Here is a 19,168-nt window from a genome sequence, read left to right as displayed (position 1 = left end):
ATCAGACATGCTCTATGCTAGCCATTCTAAAGCAGCCAGGGGTTGATTCTAAATGAGCCAAAAAGCAGAGACAGGACCAATTGTCAAAATTTTGGTGTCCTTCATTCGATTTCATCCTGGACACTACAGAAAATGGGCTTAAAGTGTAAAAAACCGAACTTCTCCTTTAAGGGAATTATCATCGTAAGCTGTTAAAAGAAAGAACAAAACATCAATATATAATTTTCTTCAGGTTATGGCAACAGCATAGAATGAGCCAAAAGCATTTCATCTGGTAGTATTTGTTTATTAAACAAGGCACAATGAGCAATTTGCATTGTTAAAGCTCCAACAATGATGATACATCAACAACAATAAAACTAAATTTTGTATAGAAGTTATACAAGACATAATGCACTCATAGAGAGTAAAGAAAAAAACATCTGTCTTTATAAAAGACAAAGTACAGTATTTCAGAGGAAATTTACTCTTTATATGGAGTAAACATTGCTGATCTAATCAACATAATAAAGATCATAGCAAATGCTAAAATCACGTTCACCATGATTATAACTAAAGAAAGTTGTTTTTCTTTAAGTTAATGCTTTCACAAATAAACTGTGGAAATGGCAAAAATAAATCTTTTTTAAAAAGATGTAGTATTTCTTAGAGATTGTTTCTTTTTACTATAAAAACAAGATCGTTTGTGGAAAAAGTAAAATGTTTCCCAATTGAAACAGATATCATTGTTAAGAATTTGTAATTAAACTTACAAAATACAGAACAATGAGAAAACTTTTCAAAATAAAAGCCTTATTATTCTAGTCTTAGAACAGACTGTAAACACTGAATAGAGTTAAGCTCCTCTCATAAAGATTATCCATAAAAAGGATAGTTGAACCTTGATCACAAATAATCAAAAGATAATTAGTGATTAAAGTATTCCTATTACTGCATTATCAATAATGCTAGCGTAGAAGATTCATGCAACATGCATGAGAATATATATATATCTTTTTAGAACTAAAGACAACGCTGCAGGCATTTTCTCTGGAAATGTAATTACAGAAAATACATATTCAGAATGAATAATATATTCTGTATAAACAAAATAAAATATAATCCTTTAAAAAAGAATTGATTCCAAGACTGTTTGAACCAACGTGGTCTAATTTTCTCTCATAGGAAAAACAGTCTGTAGGTTTCTAAAACGGCCTCCAGAGTGTGCTGCAGGTTGAATTCTTATTTTTACTGATTTCACTTTGTCCTGTTGAGCCCAAAAGAGATGCTTCTCTCAAGTTTTCCTCAGAGGAAGACTGTAGATTGTTGAAGTGGTTCAGCAGACATCTCTGGGACTGTGTCTTCAGATCATCTTTAGATAGGAAGTGCACAGCCTCTTCAACACATGTGGAATAGCCTTGATCAACAGCCACTGAGTTCACATCTGGATGCTTTCTTTCTTTCTGCAGTCGTCTCAGGAAGCAGACTGTCATCTCCAGGATGTCAGCTTTCTCCAGCTTGGAGTCTGGCTGCTGTTTGAGGAACTCTGGACCCAGGAGAGTCTTGAGCTGCTCGATGCTGCTGTTGATTCGCTCTCTGCGTAATTTTTCCACCAGAGGCTTTCTGAGCTGCAGAAACAAAAATAAGACTGTCAATTAAACTTACTTTGCTTTGTAGCATGAGTATCATAATTCAAAAACTCACACGAAGAATGACTCATATTCTATAAACTTCCTATTTACCTTGTGGTTCAGAATCTGATGCTCCGGGGAGATGGTCGTTGCTGTTGGGATTGAAGGTGCCATGCTTGGATCTTTGTGCTGTAGGGGTCTCTTTAGAGAGAATCTGATCTCTGCAGCTTCCACCCTCCTATTTATACTCCCACATCTCCATTTGAATGTGTGGGTCTCTGCTTGGCAGCAGTTTCCCACAGTCTGAACCAATCAGAAAGCTCTGCCGGACAATAAGGTATGTGGGGCGGCAACACACTCCCATTATTGCTGGAGGGATAATGGCTAGATTTTAGAGGGAGCAGGTGGAAGACGCTAAAAGAGCTCTGTGTGAATGTGGGAAAGTGGTGACCCTGCAGAAGGGCTGCCTGATGCTGAGATCAATATCTTTGACTGAGCACACACACATCAACCCAACACGCATCTGGATGATGTTTGTTTGTTAGCTTTTAATGCTGTATATACATTAAACACAATAACATATAGCATAAAATAATAATATAATTATTTATCGTTAATTATATTCCGGGAAACCGGTAATTGGAAATATCTGTGTTGTTTCAGATTGACCAAATTTTTAAACCTGAAACTGAACAGCCAAATTTCAGAGGATATATAGTATCAATTGAATTACATTTTTTATTAATTATTTTTTATTATTTTTAAAAAGAATTAGATAGATATTTGAAAGATGCTAATATACAGATGCAGACAGCTTAAATGGCACGTGCCTTGCAGGCAAACTGAGAAGCAGATTGATCTGAAATGACCTGTTTCCTTCCTTCAGTGCAGCACAAAGGAATTTCTCAGACATATGCTGGCTGTGTGTTCCTAAAGCAACAGAGTGTTACATCATCAACTGTCTGAAGGGAAAGAAATAAGTAAAATCTTAAACACTGTTTGAATTCATGTTTACACTAATTTATTGTAGATTATGAAAGTTAAGTATCATCAATGAAGAGCTTTGATTTGAAGAAGACTTTGTGACGTGTACCTAATCTGTTAAAGAAATTCTTTGGCTTCTTATGGAATAAGATCTTTGTATAGTACTTGAAAAAAAGGTACTTTATGAAAAAATATAGGGGCAAAGGAACTAAAAGTTAATATAAAGATAAAACACTTATTGACAAAAAAGGATTTAAATGTTAGAAAAGTATAAAAAAGTAATTGAATTTGAAATTAAAGTAATACAAATTTCTATATAAGTTTACATTTAAAACAATTAAAAAGGAAGACACGATAACCTACAAATTAATCTTTGACTTTTATAAGGAAGCTGCACAGCAAAGTTTTTGTTCATGATCAGAGGGAGCTAATAGCTTCTGCACATCTGAGGTTATAGAGAGTTCATAACAGAAAACACTGAATCTAAAAATGGCTCCTTTGATAAGTTTGATCCTGAAAGCTAGATAAAAAAGAATGCAGTGATTTGCTTAAATAACACGCTAGAAGCAACTCTGACATTTATATTGACTTGAGAATGGAAAGTGTCTTTAATAAAGGACAAGATTTGCCGTTATATTCTTACTGACCATAGAACCAAAGCAAAGGTCTGATATATGATCCAGCTTCTTGGTAATAATCAGGAATCTTTGCAGTTTGGGTTTATAAGCTGTTGCTGCCATATTAATGTTTTTTTTTTTTTACAGAGCTAAAGATACTATTACAATGATAACAAATAAAAAACACACAAAAAAAATTTTCTGGTTCTGTTTTTTTTTCTGGCTTTCATATTTAAAATTGGAATTCAGTGATTTGCACAACTCCAGATTCCTTTGCCTTATTTCCATTTACTCCACATCTTTGTAATCGTATTCACATTTTAAAGAAGAAAAGTCTTCATACAGCTGATTGTTAAATCACTGTTGTGAAGCTATGTTATGTTGAAAGACCACAATGAGCATTACAGTTATCTAACATGTGATAAAAGTGTGTAATATATCTAAATGAAAGTAACCTGAGAAAGGCCATTAAAGGGGGTCAATATTGCTCGCACAGATTTATAATTGCCCAATCATAAATGATAATTCCAGTCAGCCATGTACAAATTAACCATTGTAAATGATAATCCAGATAACCTCAACCAGTAGGTGATGATCAGTTTAAGAGTTTTAGTGTTTCTTCATCAGAAAATAATGGCAAAAACACATTGTTTTAATTTATTAAATAAGTTGTTATATTGTGATTAGAAATAAAACACAAGGCTGTTTTGATAATAGATTATTTACCATCACACATTAATACGGATGATGATTATGTTGGGTGACTAATGTAAAAAAAATGACTAAATGCGTAGCGCTTTTAAAACTGGTTATTAAAAAAGTAATACAACCTATCTAAAGGTTGGCAACGATTTCTTTTAGTGCTCAAATTCAGCTTTCTGTGTCCTATTTCCATTAACTACAGATCTTTGTAATCATATTCAATGTTTAAAAGGAGAAGCTAATATCATACATATCCCAACCCTCATGACTTGAAATGTCAGGTTTTTTTTAATAGATCTCCCTTAGATTCTGATGTTTTTAATGGTTGACTGTGTTGCAGAACATAAAAAAAATCATATTTTACTGTTTGTGAAACTTTATCATATCTGTATTAGTTTTTACATTGAGAAAATCTAAAAAGGTGGTGACGGTAATTGTGAAAGTGGAGCAGCCCTTGCATGAGGGATGCTTCCATTTAACCTTCATCGTCAGGGCAAAGGTCAGCCTCTATTGTCCCTCAGCGGCTCTGTGAGTAGGTTTATTCTGGTTTCCCACACTCTGTCCTTTCACCACATTCACCCAAATAACAATACAAGTGTGTCCATCCCAGACATGGCACTATTAACCTCCATTTGTCCAAAATTCTCTGTGAAGATGCACAGCATTGGCACATGTAATTCTTATACGGTAAGTTGTTTTTTATTTAATTTATAGGAAAATATATTTTTTATCATCAGATATGTTGTAAAAATTGGGAAAATCTGTAGTTCCTATAAAGAAATCATTACATAAACTACTAGACTAATTGAAACGTGTAAACTTATTTAATCTTTTTTTATAGGCCCTGCCATATGAAACACTGACCTCCAACCAATAGGCGATAAAGACATTTAACAACAGTGTGTAGATCATTAAAAGACCCATTTCAAAGACAGCAATGTAAAAACATCTAAAAAAAAAAACTAACACTAACCTCTCAGACCATGTTCACAGAAAAGTAAAAACAAACACTTGTTGATTCTAAAAACAGATAATTTAAACGTATTCAAAACAAAGTTCACATTGTACCTTTATGTACAAAATACATTGTATAGGACAACTTTTTTTTTTTAATCTTTAAATAGGTCGTGTATAAGTCCTCAGAAAAAAGACCTTTTCACATCTTTCTGCAAAAAAAATTTACTTTTAAAGAGTTTATCAAAATGATTAGAACTAAAAGTTACCTTGACGTGAGTCATCAAATCTTCAGTATCTTCAACCCAAATAAATATTTCAGAATAGAAAAACTGTTAAATCCTGAAAACAAACTTTCCCTCATCAGGTAAACGAAGATTTACATATTCTAAAAGAACAATTAATCACAACTAAATGATGAAGAATGGTCAAATAAAGTAACAAAAGAAAAGCTGATGCATCGATTTGATTATATTCCCACACTCTAAAAACAAGTGGGTCAGCAATAACCCAAACTGGGTTATTTCCGGCCAAACTGCTGGGCTATTAAAGCACCATCCCAGCAGTAGTGGATTTGACCCTACGAGATGATGGGCTGATCTTTTATAACAAATGGGTTATTATATTCTACCAAAATGATGGGTTGAAATAGATGCAAATTTGGATAAATTCAACCACATATATTTGTTAATAGCCTCTACCCAAATGCTGGGTCAAATTGTGGTTGTTTTAACCAATTTGTTACTTCTTTACCTACATGCTAGGTGAAATTAACCTCAGATTTTGATTGTTTCACTAGCTACATATATCTATTCAGTAATCTTTTTAAATCCTTGGTAAACCTGTGAAATACCTCAGATTTCTTCTTAGATATTACAGTACAATCATTAGGAAAATAAATTGCAATAGACTATTCATTCCTATGTCAATATACATGCTAAATTTGGTAAATTTGTAAAGTATGTTTTATGTAATAAACAAGATGTATTACTACTCAAAACCCACATTTCATAAAAGGAAGTAGTAAAGTTAATCATTGAACAATGGAGAAAGGATAAGACAGCCTCTGTATATATACTCTCTGTGTGTATATATATATATATATATATATATATATATATATATATATATATATATATATATATATATACTAATGGAGGGTGTTGTTTTGTTTATTAACTTAAAAAGTAAGTCATTAACATCCAAAAGAAGCTGAATAAAAATGCAAACGAAAAATTATGGATTTTCCTGAAAAGCTCAATCATTATAAATAAATGTATTTATCAGCATCTATCGATAAAAGTCAATCATTGTTATCTTAGTGGAAAAAGCGAGCTCTATCCCCTTAGTATAAACTTGCTCTCATTTTAAAATCAATTACAAACCCTTTTAAGGCTAATTTATATTTGCTGTAAGTTAGCTCAAGTAAGTAATTTAACGTCTTTTATGGATCAAGTTTGTACAAAACTTCACTTCCTTAAGGCTAAAGTACTGATAAACCATCCCTAAGTTTATTCTGGTGTCTCACGGTCTGTCTTTGTCTAGTTTATTTTTTATTTTTTACTGGAGGAATATAAGGATGCTTCTCATCCTGCTCTTAACATTTGTATAATAAAAAACATAATATAAAAGTGTCCTTTAAATATAGTTGCAAAGATAATGATATAGTAAATACTAGTAATGAGAGATGCTTACTAAAAAGGAACCATTAGAATGTTGGTGGTTTATATGATGATGAGTTGAAAAGAAACACAAGAGAAATGCACTTATTGAAGGTTTGGTTCTTTTTTATTTACTTCAAAACCGAAAGTTATTCACTCCAAATAAATCAGATGAAACATCCAACAAACACTTGTAGATTTCTACAAGACACAGTGAACTCAGAGAGTGAAGGAAGAGCATCTTTATAAAAGATAAACAACTTACAGAACATACTGCTCTTAGAAATTTTGTTACATTTGTGTAAAAACAAATTTACACTTTTTAACGGATGAAGAACATCTTCTGTCTGACCTTAATGATCAGATGATTTTTATCAACCACACAATTTAATTTGGTGATTTGAGGAGGGGAATAATATCAGCAAAAAATTTTCAACGTGAAAAACAGATTAACAGATAATTAACAGATAATTAATATCTTATATGTCAGTGGTCTTGCAACATAATGATGACAAATTGTTCAACAAAAGAATGTTTTTATCATCTGATCGAAAACAATCAAAGTTACCACTGGATCTAGCTGATCAGATAACCATTAAAAGTTAATAAATCAACAGTAAGATCTTAAAATAAGACCAAATCAAAATAATCCAATAGATTAAAAGTCCATTAATAACACTGGTTCATCAGAAGAACTATACATTTCCCATTAAAGTGATAAATCAAAAGTAAAATGTAGCAAAAAAAAATGCCTTAGCTGAAAGTGCAGTCATGCACTATAACATATACATAGCAAAAAAGGAAATTAATTTGTCCATGCCAAATGCATTAAAACTGCTTATGTCATTTCATAAAGAAAATATATATATATCTTGCTTAAAAAGCAAAGAAATAAAGACACTTCATATCCAGAAGCAATTCTTCTTTACAAACAGAAGATCCCGTTCTTTAAAATTTGAACAAGTAGCTCAGTAATTCTTTAACCAATATGGTCTTTCTACTGATATATCTGCATTATTATAGTAAAAAAAAAGGTGGTAAATCAATCAGTGAAGCTTTATGCAATATGCTTAAAATAATTTTCTATCTTAACATAAAAGAAGCTGCAGCCATTTCCACTGGAAATGTAGACAAACAAGAAAACAGGCACATCATACAAGCTCAGTTCAAACAGAATGAAAAGTCCTCAACATCTCTCACACCAGTCATCTTTGACTGATGTTATCTCCTCATACATCCAAAAGAAACTTCAGTCAGAAGGTTTCTACCAAGGTTTCCACAGAATTTTAGGATATTTCTCCTCATCTTTGATGGTCTGAATGGTGGAGTTCAGAACAATTTTAGTTTTTCATCAAAACCAGCCTCAACATGTAGAGATTCTTCTCTGCTGCTGGTTCTGTTCCATCCTCTGTGTGAGGAAGCAAACTGTCATCTCTAGGATGTCTGCTTTCTCCATCTCAGGGTCTGGCTGCTGTTTTAGGAGCTCTGGACCAAGAAGAGCCTTGATCTGCCAATGGAGCTGTCAATTCTCTCAGTGTCGTTTCTCCACCAGAGGCTTTCTGAGCTGCAGGATCAAGAGGAAAGTCATTAGCAAAGTTATTACTGAATGTACTCTTTCTATTCATAGAAAAACATCTTAGAATAATAACAGGCTTTCTGAGAATCTAACTTACCTTGTGGTTCAGAGTCAGATGCTTCTGAGGGTTGGTCATTGCTGAAGTTATTGAAGGAGCCATGGTTGAGTCTCAGTCATGTTAAGGTCTCTGTAGAGAGAATCTGATCTCCACTGGCTTCATCCCTCCTATTTATAGCCCCACATCTCCATATAAATATGTGGGTTTTGGTCTGGACAAAGTTTCTCACAGTCTGAGCCAATCAGATGACTTTGTGACAACCAGGCATGTGGAGCAGCAGCACGCTTCTATTCAGCCATTGTGGATAATTGTTAGGTCTCAAGGGAGCAGATGGAGACCTGCTGGAAGATACAGACAACTACAGAGAGCCTTGTAAATGTGGGAATTGAAGAGCATGCAGATATCACATCAACCAAATAAATGGTCAAAAAATGCAAGGATTTTCTACAAGTATATTTCCATGTTAATCTAATTTTATTCTAAACATCACTGGAAAATTGCAAACAGAGATGCAGATGTCCAGATGCAGGGGAGTCAGTCGGCACGTGGCAGTGTGAGGAGCTGGTTGATGTCAGTTTCCCACACTCTCTCCCTGTGCTGTGGTCAATGGAGCACAAAGGGATTTCCAGAACAGATGCTGGCGGTGTGTTGCTATGGAAACAATAAGTGACATCACCAACCATCTGGAGGGAAAGGACCCCATTCGTTGTCTCTAGGAATTTGAAAAACTTTAAAATCTATATAAAGGAGGAGTTTCATCAGAATCCAAAGTTGCCCTGATATATTCATTTAATTATAATACTGAATAACAGAGCATTATCTAATTACAGTTTTAATCAGATTTTTATTAAAGTGTGCCACACCTGGTTTAGCTTCAACTTTGACATCAAACTAAAAAAGTTTCATTAGAGTTGCATTTATAAATAAAATACCATCACATCATATATGTGGAAGGAGTGACCTCTGTTCCATTAGTATAAAACTTTTCTTTTTTCTAATCCATTTTTTAAGTCAAAAATATATATTGCAATGTAATGTAAAAAAAAAAAAAAAGACCTTAATTTACTGTTTAATATCAATAATGTTTAATGGATCAAGGTTTTACAGCAACTTAAGGCTAAAGTGGTGATCAACTGTCCCTCAGTCTGACCCCCCCACAACGCTGTTTCCCACAGCTGCCCTGCTTTGGCCGCCAGTTAAATTTATAAACCATCCCTCAGTGACACTTTGATTGAATTCACTGTGGTGTCTGACATTCTACACCTTTGCTGTTTTATTTATTTTTTGTCTTTTATCTTACAAGAGGAATAATAACAATGCTTCTTATTCAGCTTTCCAGATTTGTATATTAAAAATCAAATACTTTGTTTTGTTATTCTTTTACAAAATAATGATATGCAATCTTAGTAAATAATAATAATTAGAGATGCTTAATGAAAAGGAAAACTTTAGGACGTTGGTGGCTTGTTTTATGATGAGTTGACAAGAATACAAGAGAAATGCACTTATTGAAGGTTTGATTTTGTTTATTAACTTCAAAACTGAAAGTCATTCACACTAAATAAATCAGATGAAACATCCAACAAACACTTGTAGATTTCTACAAGACACAGTGAACTCAGAGAGTGAAGGAAGAGCATCTTTATAAAAGATAAACAACTTACAGAACATACTGCTCTTAGAAATGTTGTCACATTTGTGTAAAAACAACTTTACACTTTTAACGGATGAAGAACATCTTCTGTCTGACCTTAATGATCAGATAATTAAACAACCACAAAAATGAATTTAGCGATTTGATGAGGGGAATATTATGAACACAACATTTTCAACATGAAAAACAGATTAACAGATCTATTAATGTTAGAATATATTATAGGTCTGTGGTCCCAATACCTGATGATGACAAATTGTTCAGCAAAAGAACGTCTATATCATCTGATCTAAAACGATCAAAGTTACCACTGGATCACCCCACATTAAACAGTTATTAAAATTAGCTTATCAGATAACCATTAAAAGTTAATGTATCAACAGTGAGATTTTAAAATAAGACCAAATCAAAATAATCCAATAGATTAAAAGTCCATTAATAACACTGGTTCATCAGAAGAACTATACATTTCCCATAACAGCGATAAATCGAACGTAAAATATAGCAAAAAAATGCCTTAGCTGAATGTGCAGTCATGCACTATAACATTTACATAGCAAAAAAAGGAAATAAATTGGTTCATGCAACATACATTAAACCTGCTTATGTCATTTCATAAAGAAAATATATATCTCTTGCTTATAAAGCAAAGTAATAAAGACGCTTCATATCCAGAAGCAATTCTTCTTTACAAACAGAAGATCCCGTTCTTTTAAATTTGAACAATTAGCTCAGTAATTCTTTAACCAATATGGTCTTTCTACTGATATATCTGCATTATTATAGTTAAAATAAAAGTTGTAAATCAATCAATGAAGCTTTATGCAATATGCATAAAATTATTTTCTATCTTAACATAAAAGAATCTGCAGCCATTTCCAATGGAAATGTAGACAAACAAGAAAACAGACACATCATAGAAGCTCAGTTCAAACAGAATGAAAAGTCCTCAACATCTCTCACACCAGTCATCTTTGACTGAAGTTATCTCCTCATACATCCAAAAGAAACTTCAGTCAGAAGGTTTCTACCAAGGTCTCCACAGAATTTTAGGATATTTCTCCTCATCTTTGATGGTCTGGATGGTGGAGTTCAGAACAATGTTAGTTTTTCATCAAAACCAGCCTCAACATGTAGAGTTTCTTCTCTGCTGCTGGTTCTGTTCCATCCTCTGTGTGAGGAAGCAAACTGTCATCTCTAGGATGTCTGCTTTCTCCATCTCAGGGTCTGGCTGCTGTTTTAGGAGCTCTGGACCAAGAAGAGCCTTGTTCTGCCAATGGAGCTGTCAATTCTCCCAGTGTAGTTTCTCCACCAGAGGCTTTCTGAGCTGCAGGATCAAGAGGAAAGTCATTAGCAAAGTTAATACTGAATGTACTGTTTCTATTCATAGAAAAACATCTTAGAATAATAACAGGCTTTCTGAGAATCTAACTTACCTTGTGGTTCAGAGTCAGATGCTTCTGAGGGTTGGTCATTGCTGAAGTTATTGAAGGAGCCATGGTTGAGTCTCAGTCATGTTAAGGTCTCTGTAGAGAGAATCTGATCTCCACCGGCTTCATCCCTCCTATTTATAGCCCCACATCTCCATATAAATATGTGGGTTTTGGTCTGGACCAAGTTTCTCACAGTCTGAGCCAATCAGATGACTTTGTGACAACCAGGCGTGTGGAGCAGCAGCACGCTTCTATTCAGCCATTGTGGATAATTGTTAGGTCTCAAGGGAGCAGGTGGAGACCTGCTGGAGGATACAGACAACTACAGAGAGCCTTGTAAATGTGGGAATAGAAGAGCATGCAGATATCACATCAACCAAATAAATGGTCAAAAAAAGTAAGGATTTTCTACAAGTGTATTTTCATATTAATCAAATTTTATTCTAAACATCACTGGAAAATTGCAAACAGAGATGCAGATGTCCAGATGCAGGGGAGTCAGTCGGCACGTGGCAGTGTGAGGAGCTGGTTGATGTCAGTTTCCCACACTCACTCCCATGCTGTGGTCAATGGAGCACAAAGGGATTTCCAGAACAGATGCTGGCGGTGTGTTGCTATGGAAAAAATAAGTGACATCACCAACCATCTGGAGGGAAAGGACCCCATTGGTTGTCTCTAGGAATTTGAAAAACTTTAAAATCTATATAAAAGAGGAGTTTCATCAGAATCCAAAGTTGCCCTGATATATTCATTTAATTATAATACTGAATAACAGAGCATTATCTAATTACAGTTTTAATCAGATTTTTATTAAAGTGTGCCACACCTTGTTTAGCTTCAACTTTGACATCAAACTAAAAAAGTTTCATTAGAGTTGCATTTATAAATAAAATACCATCACATCCTATAAGTGGAAGGAGTGACCTCTGTTCAATTAGTATAAAACTTTTATTTTTTCTAATCCATTTTTTAAAGTCTAAAATATGATTAATGTATTCCAATGCAATGTAAAAAAAAACTTTAAAAAATGACCTTAATTTACTGTTTAATATCAATAATGTTGAATGGATCAAGGTTTTACAGCAACTTAAGGCTAAAGTGGTGATCAACTGTCCCTCAGTCTGACCCCCCCACAACGCTGTTTCCCACATCTGCCCTGCTTTGGCCGCCAGTTAAATTTATAAACCATCCCTCAGTGACACTTTGATTGAATTCACTGTGGTGTCTGACATTCTACACCTTGCTGTTTTATTTCTTTTTTGTCTATTATCTTACAAGAGGAATAATAACAATGCTTCTTATTCAGCTTTCCAGTTTTGTTTATTAAAAATCAAATACTTTGTTTTGTTATTCTTTTACAAAATAATGATATGCAATCTTAGTAAATATTAATAATTAGAGATGCTTACTGAAAAGGAAAACTTTAGAATGTTGGTGGCTTGTTTAATGATGAGTTGACAAGAATACAAGAGAAATGCACTTATTGAAGGTTTGATTTTGTTTATTAACTTCAAAACTGAAAGTTATTCACACTAAATAAATCAGATGAAACATCCAACAAACACTTGTAGATTTCTACAAGACACAGTGAACTCAGAGAGAGAAGGAAGAGCATCTTTACAAAAGATAAACAACTTACAGAACATACTGCTCTTAGAAATGTTGTTACATTTGTGTAAAAACAACTTTACACTTTTTAATGGATAATAAATATCTTCTGTCTGACCTTAATGATCAGATAATTTTTAACTAGCACAAAATTGAAGTTAGTGATTTGATGAGTGGAATATTATCAACACAAACTTTTTTTAAATGAAAAACAGATTAACAGATCTATTAATGATAGAATATATTATAGGTCTGTGGTCCCAATACCTGATGATGACAAATTGTTCAGCAAAAGAACATCTATATCATCTGATCTAAAACGATCAAAGTTACCTCTGGATCAACCCACAATAAACAGTTTATAAAATTGGTTTATCACACAACCATTAAAAGTTAATGGATCAACAGTGAGATCTTAAAATAAGACCAAATCAAAATAATCCAATAGATTAAAAGTCCATTAATAACACTGGTTCATCAGAAGAACTATACATTTCCCATAACAGCGATATATATCGAAAGTAAAATGTAGCAAAAACTGCCTTAGCTAAAAGTGCAGTCATGCACTATAACATTTACATGGCAAAAAAGGAAATAATTTGGTTCATGCAACATGCATCAAACTGCTTATGTCATTTCATAAAGAAAATATATATATCTTGCTTATAAAGCAAAGTAATAAAAACGCTTCATATCCAGAAGCAATTCTTCTTTACAAACAGAAGATCCCGTTCTTTTAAATTTGAACAAGTAGCTCAGTAATTCTATAACCCATATGGTCTTTCTACTGATATATCTGCATTATTATAGTTAAAAAAAGGTTGTAAATCAATCAATGAAACTGTATGCAATATGCATAAAATTATTTTCTATCTTAACATAAAGAATCTGCAGCCATTTCCACTGGAAATATAGACAAACAAGAAAACAGACACATCATAGAAGCTCAGTTCAAACAGAATGAAAAGTCCTCAACATCTCTCACACCAGTCATCTTTGACTGATGTTATCTCCTCATACATCCAAAACAAACTTCAGTCAGAAGGTTTCTACCAAGGTCTCCACAGAATTTTAGGATATTCCTCCTCATCTTTGATGGTCTAAATGGTAGAGTCCAGAACAATGTTAGTTTTTCATCAAAACCAGCCTCAACATGTAGAGTTTCTTCTCTGCTGCTGGTTCTGTTCCATCCTCTGTGTGAGGAAGCAAACTGTCATCTCTAGGATGTCTGCTTTCTCCATCTCAGGGTCTGGCTGCTGTTTTAGGAGCTCTGGACCAAGGAGAGCCTTGATCTGCCAATGGAGCTGTCAATTCTCTCAGTGTCGTTTCTCCACCAGAAGCTTTCTGAGCTGCAGGATCAAGAGGAAAGTCATTAGCAAAGTTATTACTGAATGTACTGTTTCTATTCATAGAAAAACATCTTAGAATAATAACAGGCTTTCTGAGAATCTAACTTACCTTGTTGTTCAGAGTCAGATGCTTCTGAGGGTTGGTCATTGCTGAAGTTATTGAAGGAGCCATGGTTGAGTCTCAGTCATGTTAAGGTCTCTGTAGAGAAAATCTGATCTCCACTGGCTTCATCCCTCCTATTTATAGCCCCACATCTCCATATAAATATGTGGGTTTTGGTCTGGACAAAGTTTCTCACAGTCTGAGCCAATCAGATGACTTTGTGACAACCAGGCGTGTGGAGCAGCAGCACGCTTCTATTCAGCCATTGTGGATAATTGTTAGGTCTCAAGGGGGCAGGTGGAGACCTGCTGGAGGATACAGACAACTACAGAGAGCCTTGTAAATGTGGGAATAGAAGAGCATGCAGATATCACATCAACCAAATAAATGGTCAAAAAAAGTAAGGATTTTCTACAAGTGTATTTTCATATTAATCAAATTTTATTCTAAACATCACTGGAAAATTGCAAACAGGGATGCAGATGTCCAGATGCAGGGGAGTCAGGCGGCACGTGGCAGTGTGAGGAGCTGGTTGATGTCAGTTTCCCACACTCTCTCCCCGTGCTGTGGTCAATGGAGCACAAAGGGATTTCCAGAACAGATGCTGGCGGTGTGTTGCTATGGAAACAATAAGTGACATCACCAACCATCTGGAGGGAAAGGACCCCATTGGTTGTCTCTAGGAATTTGAAAAACTTTAAAATCTATATAAAGGAGGAGTTTCCTCAGAATCCAAAGTTGCCCTGATATATTCATTTAATTATAATACTGAATAACAGAGCATTGTCTAATTACAGTTTTGATCAGGTTTTTATTAAAGTGTGCCATACCTGGTTTAGCTTCAACCTTGACATCAAACTAAAAAAGCTTCATTAGAGTTGCATTTATAAATAAAATACCATCACATCATATAAGTGGAAGGAGTGACCTCTGTTCCATTAGTATAAAACTTTTATTTTTTTCTAATCCATTTTTTGAAGTCTAAAATATGTATTGCAATGTAATGTAAAAAAAAAAATAAAATAAAATAACTTAATTTCCTGTTTAATATCAAGAATGTTTATATAAGTGGAAGGAGTGACCTCTGTTCAATTGGTATAAAACTTTTCTTTTTTTCTAATCCATTTTTTGAAGTCTAAAATATGTATTGCAATGTAATGTAAAAAAAAAAAAAAAAAAAATAACTTAATTTCCTGTTTAATATCAAGAATGTTTATATAAGTGGAAGGAGTGACCTCTGTTCAATTGGTATAAAACTTTTCTTTTTTCTAATCCATTTTTTTAAGTCTAAAATATGTATTGCAATGTAATGTAAAAAAAAACAACCAAAAATGACCTTAATTTACTGTTTAATATCAATATTGTTTAATGGATCAAGGTTGTACAGCAACTTAAGGCTAAAGTGGTGATCAACTGTCCCTCAGTCTGACCCCCCCACAACGCTGTTTCCTACATCTGCCCTGCTTTGGCCGCCAGTTAAATTTATAAACCATCCCTCAGTGACACTTTGATTGAATTCACTGTGGTGTCTGACATTCTACACCTTTGCTGTTTTATTTATTTTTTGTCTTTTATCTTACAAGAGGAATAATAACAATGCTTCTTATTCAGCTTTCAGGATTTGTATATTGGAAATCAAATACTTTTTTTTTTTTTTCACAAAATAATGATATGCAATCTTAGTAAATATTAATGATCAGAGATGCTTACTGAAAAGGAAAACATTAGAAAGCATCTTAGACTTGTTAAATTCACGAATTAACAGGAACACAAGAGAAATGCACTTATTGAAGGTTTGATTTTGTTTATTAACTTCAAAACTGAAAGTTATTCACTGCAAATAAATCAGATGAAACATCCAACAAACACTTGTAGATTTCTACAAGACAAAGTGAACTCAGAGAGTGAAGGAAGAGCATCTTTATAAAAGATAAACAACTTACAGAACATACTGCTCTTAGAAATTTTGGTACATTTGTGTAAAAACAACTTTACACTTTTTAACGGATGAAGAACATCTTCTGTCTGACCTTAATGGTCAGATAATTTTTACCAACCACACAATTTAATTTAGTGATTTGAGGAGGGAAATAGTATCAGCACAAACCTTTCAACATGAAAAACAGATTAACAGATCTATTCATCTTAGAATATATTACATATCTGTGGTCTCACAACATGATGACACATTTTTCAACAAAAGAACGTCTATATCATCTGATCTAAAACGATCAAAGTGTTCTCTGGATCACACCACAGTTATTAAAATTAGATTACCAGATAACCATTAAAAATTAATGGATCAAAAGTAAGATCTGGTAATAAGACCAAATCGAAGTAATCCAATAGATTAAGTCTATTAATAACACGGTTCTTTAGAAGAACTATATATTTCCCATAACAGCGATAAATCAAAAGTGAAATTAGCTAGTAGAAAGTACAGTCATGTTCCAAAACATTTACATAGCCAAAAAAAGAAAATTAATTGGTTCATGCAACATGCATCAAACTGCTTATGTCATTTCATAAAGAAAATATATATATCTTGCTTATAAAGCAAAGTAATAAAGACGCTTCATATCCAGAAGCAATTCTTCTTTACAAACAGAAGACCCCGTTCTTTTAAATTTGAACAATTAGCTCAGTAATTCTTTAACCCATATGGTCTTTCTACTGATATATCAGCATTATTATAGTAAAAAAAAAAGGTTGCAAATCAATCAGTTAAGTTTTATGCAATATACATAAAATTATTGTCTATCTTAACATAAAAGAAGCTGCAGCCATTTCCACTGGAAATGTAGACAAACAAGAAAACAGACACATCATACAAGCTCAGTTCAAACAGAATGAAAAGTCCTCAACATCTCTCACACCAGTCATCTTAGGCTGATTTTATCTCTTCATACATCCAAATTAAACTTCAGCCAGAAGGTTTCTACCATGGTCTCCACAGAACTTTAGGATCTTTCTCCTCATCTTTGATGCTCTGACAGGTGTTCAGAACGATTCCAGGATCTTTTAGTTTGTCATCGAAATCAGCCTCAGCTTGTTTAGCCTGGTTCAGCTCTCTTCTCTGCTGCTGGTTTTGTTGCATCAGCTGCAGCAGGAAGCAAACTGTCATCTCTAGGATGTCTGCTTTCTCCATCTTGGAGTCTGGCTGCTGTTTTAGGAGCTCTGGACCAAGGAGAGCCTTGAGCTGCTCAATGCTGCTGTTGATCCGCTCTCTGCGTAATTTTTCCACCAGAGGCTTTCTGAGCTGCAGAAATAATAGGAAAGAAATTACTAAACGTATTTTGGAACATACTGTGAAACAGAAAGACTTCAAATAATAACAAAACCAAGACGAATATAATCCAACTAACCTTGTGGTTGAGAGTCAGATGCTCCTGAGAGTCAGCCAAAGCTGCAGGGATGGGTGCCATGATTTGCTGTAGATGCTGCGGGGCTCTCTGAAGAGAGAATCTGATCTTTACTGTCCTCATCCCTCCTATTTATACTTCCAGATCTCCATATCAATGTGTGGGTCTCTCTCTGGTTGAGCTTTCCCACAGTCTGGTCCAATCAGATCTCCCAGAGAAACAATAGACATGCGGGGCACTAACATGCTGCCGTTAATGCCTGCAGGGATGATTGTTAGATTTCAGAGGGAGCAGGTGGACCACACCCACAGCGCTCTGTATCAATGTGGGAAAGTTGTGACCCTGAAAGCTGACACGCTCCCTAAGGTAGGCATCAGTGGAGTTAGGATGACGGCAGGCTTTTAAATATGATATGGTGAAAAAAAAATCCAAACTGAAATCACACAGCATGCAGTCTGAGAGATTGTTTATATAGATTGGTCAAACCATACAAACAAACAAATGGACAAATAATTTTTTTTTCTCAGTTCTAGAGTCATGAAAGTTTTTCAACAGACTCTAATTAAAACAACAAGGAAGAATTACACTATGTAATTCTGCAACATTAAAATATGCTATCAGTCATTTAGAAAACAGCTCACAGCAATTAACACACTGATCTGCAGATGCAGCTGAGTTTTGGCACGTGTCCTGTTTGGACAGCAGCGTAATTATTAACTCTGACACGTGCCCTGTAGCTCGTGTGAGTAGCACGACCAGATGAGTTTCCCACACTGAGCCTCTGCTGTGATTAGGGAATCACAAAAGGCACGTCCGTGACAGGTGTTAGCTCTTAGACACAGAACATTACATCACCAACCATCTGGAGGGAGAAGGTCCCACTGATGCTTTGAAAAGCTGCCTAGGAAAAATAAAAGAAGCTGGTCCTATAGCCCATTAAAAGGGGTTGTCATGTTCAATTTTAAGACTGTAATTACCTTGAATTACCATTCCATAATAAAAATTGTAGAGCATCATTACCCTCTTGTCAAGTGTAGTCAGAAATACTTCCTGTGGGACTGCCTTGAAGTGTGTCAAATCCCTCTGGAAAACTAATGATTTGCTAGAAGTTTTCTTCCGTACCCTCTGATCATTCATTTCTGTATGTATATTTCTGCTGTTAAAACATAGTTTGCATCTGAAAATAGTAAGAATACGCCTAATCAATAGATTCAAAATGTGTAACCTGCAAAAAAAAAAGTTTGTGGGAATTTTCTAAAATATTATCTTTTTTAAAGAGTTTATGTCAGTAAGGTAAACCCAAAGTGATGTTTCTGAATATGTGATACAAGCTTATCTAAAATCCACTAAAATGGTTGAAAACAACTCAGATCTCTGGAGTCGGGTCCCCTTGTTATCCATTCCGTTTGAGGGCAAAGGTCTGGATCTATTGTCCCACAGCGGCTCTGTGAGTGGGTCTTTTCTGTGTTCCCACACTCTTCCTATGATGGGAGGAAC

The 19,168-nt window shown here is 34.4% G+C and overlaps 2 protein-coding genes and 1 long non-coding RNA gene across 3 annotated transcripts; all 3 read right to left on the bottom strand.

Annotated features, from left to right (window-relative positions):
- Positions 1 to 265: 265 nt before the first annotated feature.
- Positions 266 to 1,883, bottom strand: LOC119780723 (transcription factor HES-5-like). Its single transcript, XM_038280862.1, has 2 exons — positions 1,722 to 1,883; positions 266 to 1,607 (listed from the first exon to the last, which is right to left on the bottom strand). The coding sequence occupies exons 1-2, from the start codon at positions 1,782 to 1,784 to the stop codon at positions 1,185 to 1,187; spliced, it is 486 nt and encodes a 161-aa protein (XP_038136790.1). The 5' UTR covers positions 1,785 to 1,883; the 3' UTR covers positions 266 to 1,184.
- Positions 1,884 to 6,636: 4,753 nt separating this feature from the next.
- LOC119780725 lies at positions 6,637 to 8,356 on the bottom strand. The gene is made up of 2 exons (XR_005280441.1): positions 8,202 to 8,356; positions 6,637 to 8,092 (listed from the first exon to the last, which is right to left on the bottom strand). It is a non-coding gene; the product is annotated as an uncharacterized LOC119780725 (long non-coding RNA).
- Positions 8,357 to 16,096: 7,740 nt separating this feature from the next.
- On the bottom strand, positions 16,097 to 17,827 carry LOC119780724 (transcription factor HES-4-like). Its single transcript, XM_038280863.1, has 2 exons — positions 17,675 to 17,827; positions 16,097 to 17,568 (listed from the first exon to the last, which is right to left on the bottom strand). Exons 1-2 carry the CDS (start codon positions 17,792 to 17,794, stop codon positions 17,248 to 17,250), a joined length of 441 nt encoding a protein of 146 aa, XP_038136791.1. The 5' UTR covers positions 17,795 to 17,827; the 3' UTR covers positions 16,097 to 17,247.
- Positions 17,828 to 19,168: the final 1,341 nt, after the last annotated feature.

This window comes from Cyprinodon tularosa, unplaced genomic scaffold (genome assembly GCF_016077235.1).
Source record: "Cyprinodon tularosa strain WSP-4 unplaced genomic scaffold, ASM1607723v1 ctg165, whole genome shotgun sequence".
Lineage (NCBI taxonomy): Eukaryota > Metazoa > Chordata > Actinopteri > Cyprinodontiformes > Cyprinodontidae > Cyprinodon > Cyprinodon tularosa.
This window is presented reverse-complemented; position numbering and strand designations above follow the sequence as displayed.

Excerpts from the sequence above, each read along its gene's own strand:
- LOC119780724 (XM_038280863.1), bottom strand. The coding sequence starts at position 17,794 with ATGAGGACAGTAAAGATCAGATTCTCTCTTCAGAGAGCCCCGCAGCAT. Across the intron at positions 17,569-17,674 it reads ATCTGACTCTCAACCACAAG|CTCAGAAAGCCTCTGGTGGA; the intron begins GTTAGTTGGATT and ends TTATTTCTGCAG.
- LOC119780723 (XM_038280862.1), bottom strand. The coding sequence starts at position 1,784 with ATGGCACCTTCAATCCCAACAGCAACGACCATCTCCCCGGAGCATCAG. Across the intron at positions 1,608-1,721 it reads ATCAGATTCTGAACCACAAG|CTCAGAAAGCCTCTGGTGGA; the intron begins GTAAATAGGAAG and ends TTGTTTCTGCAG.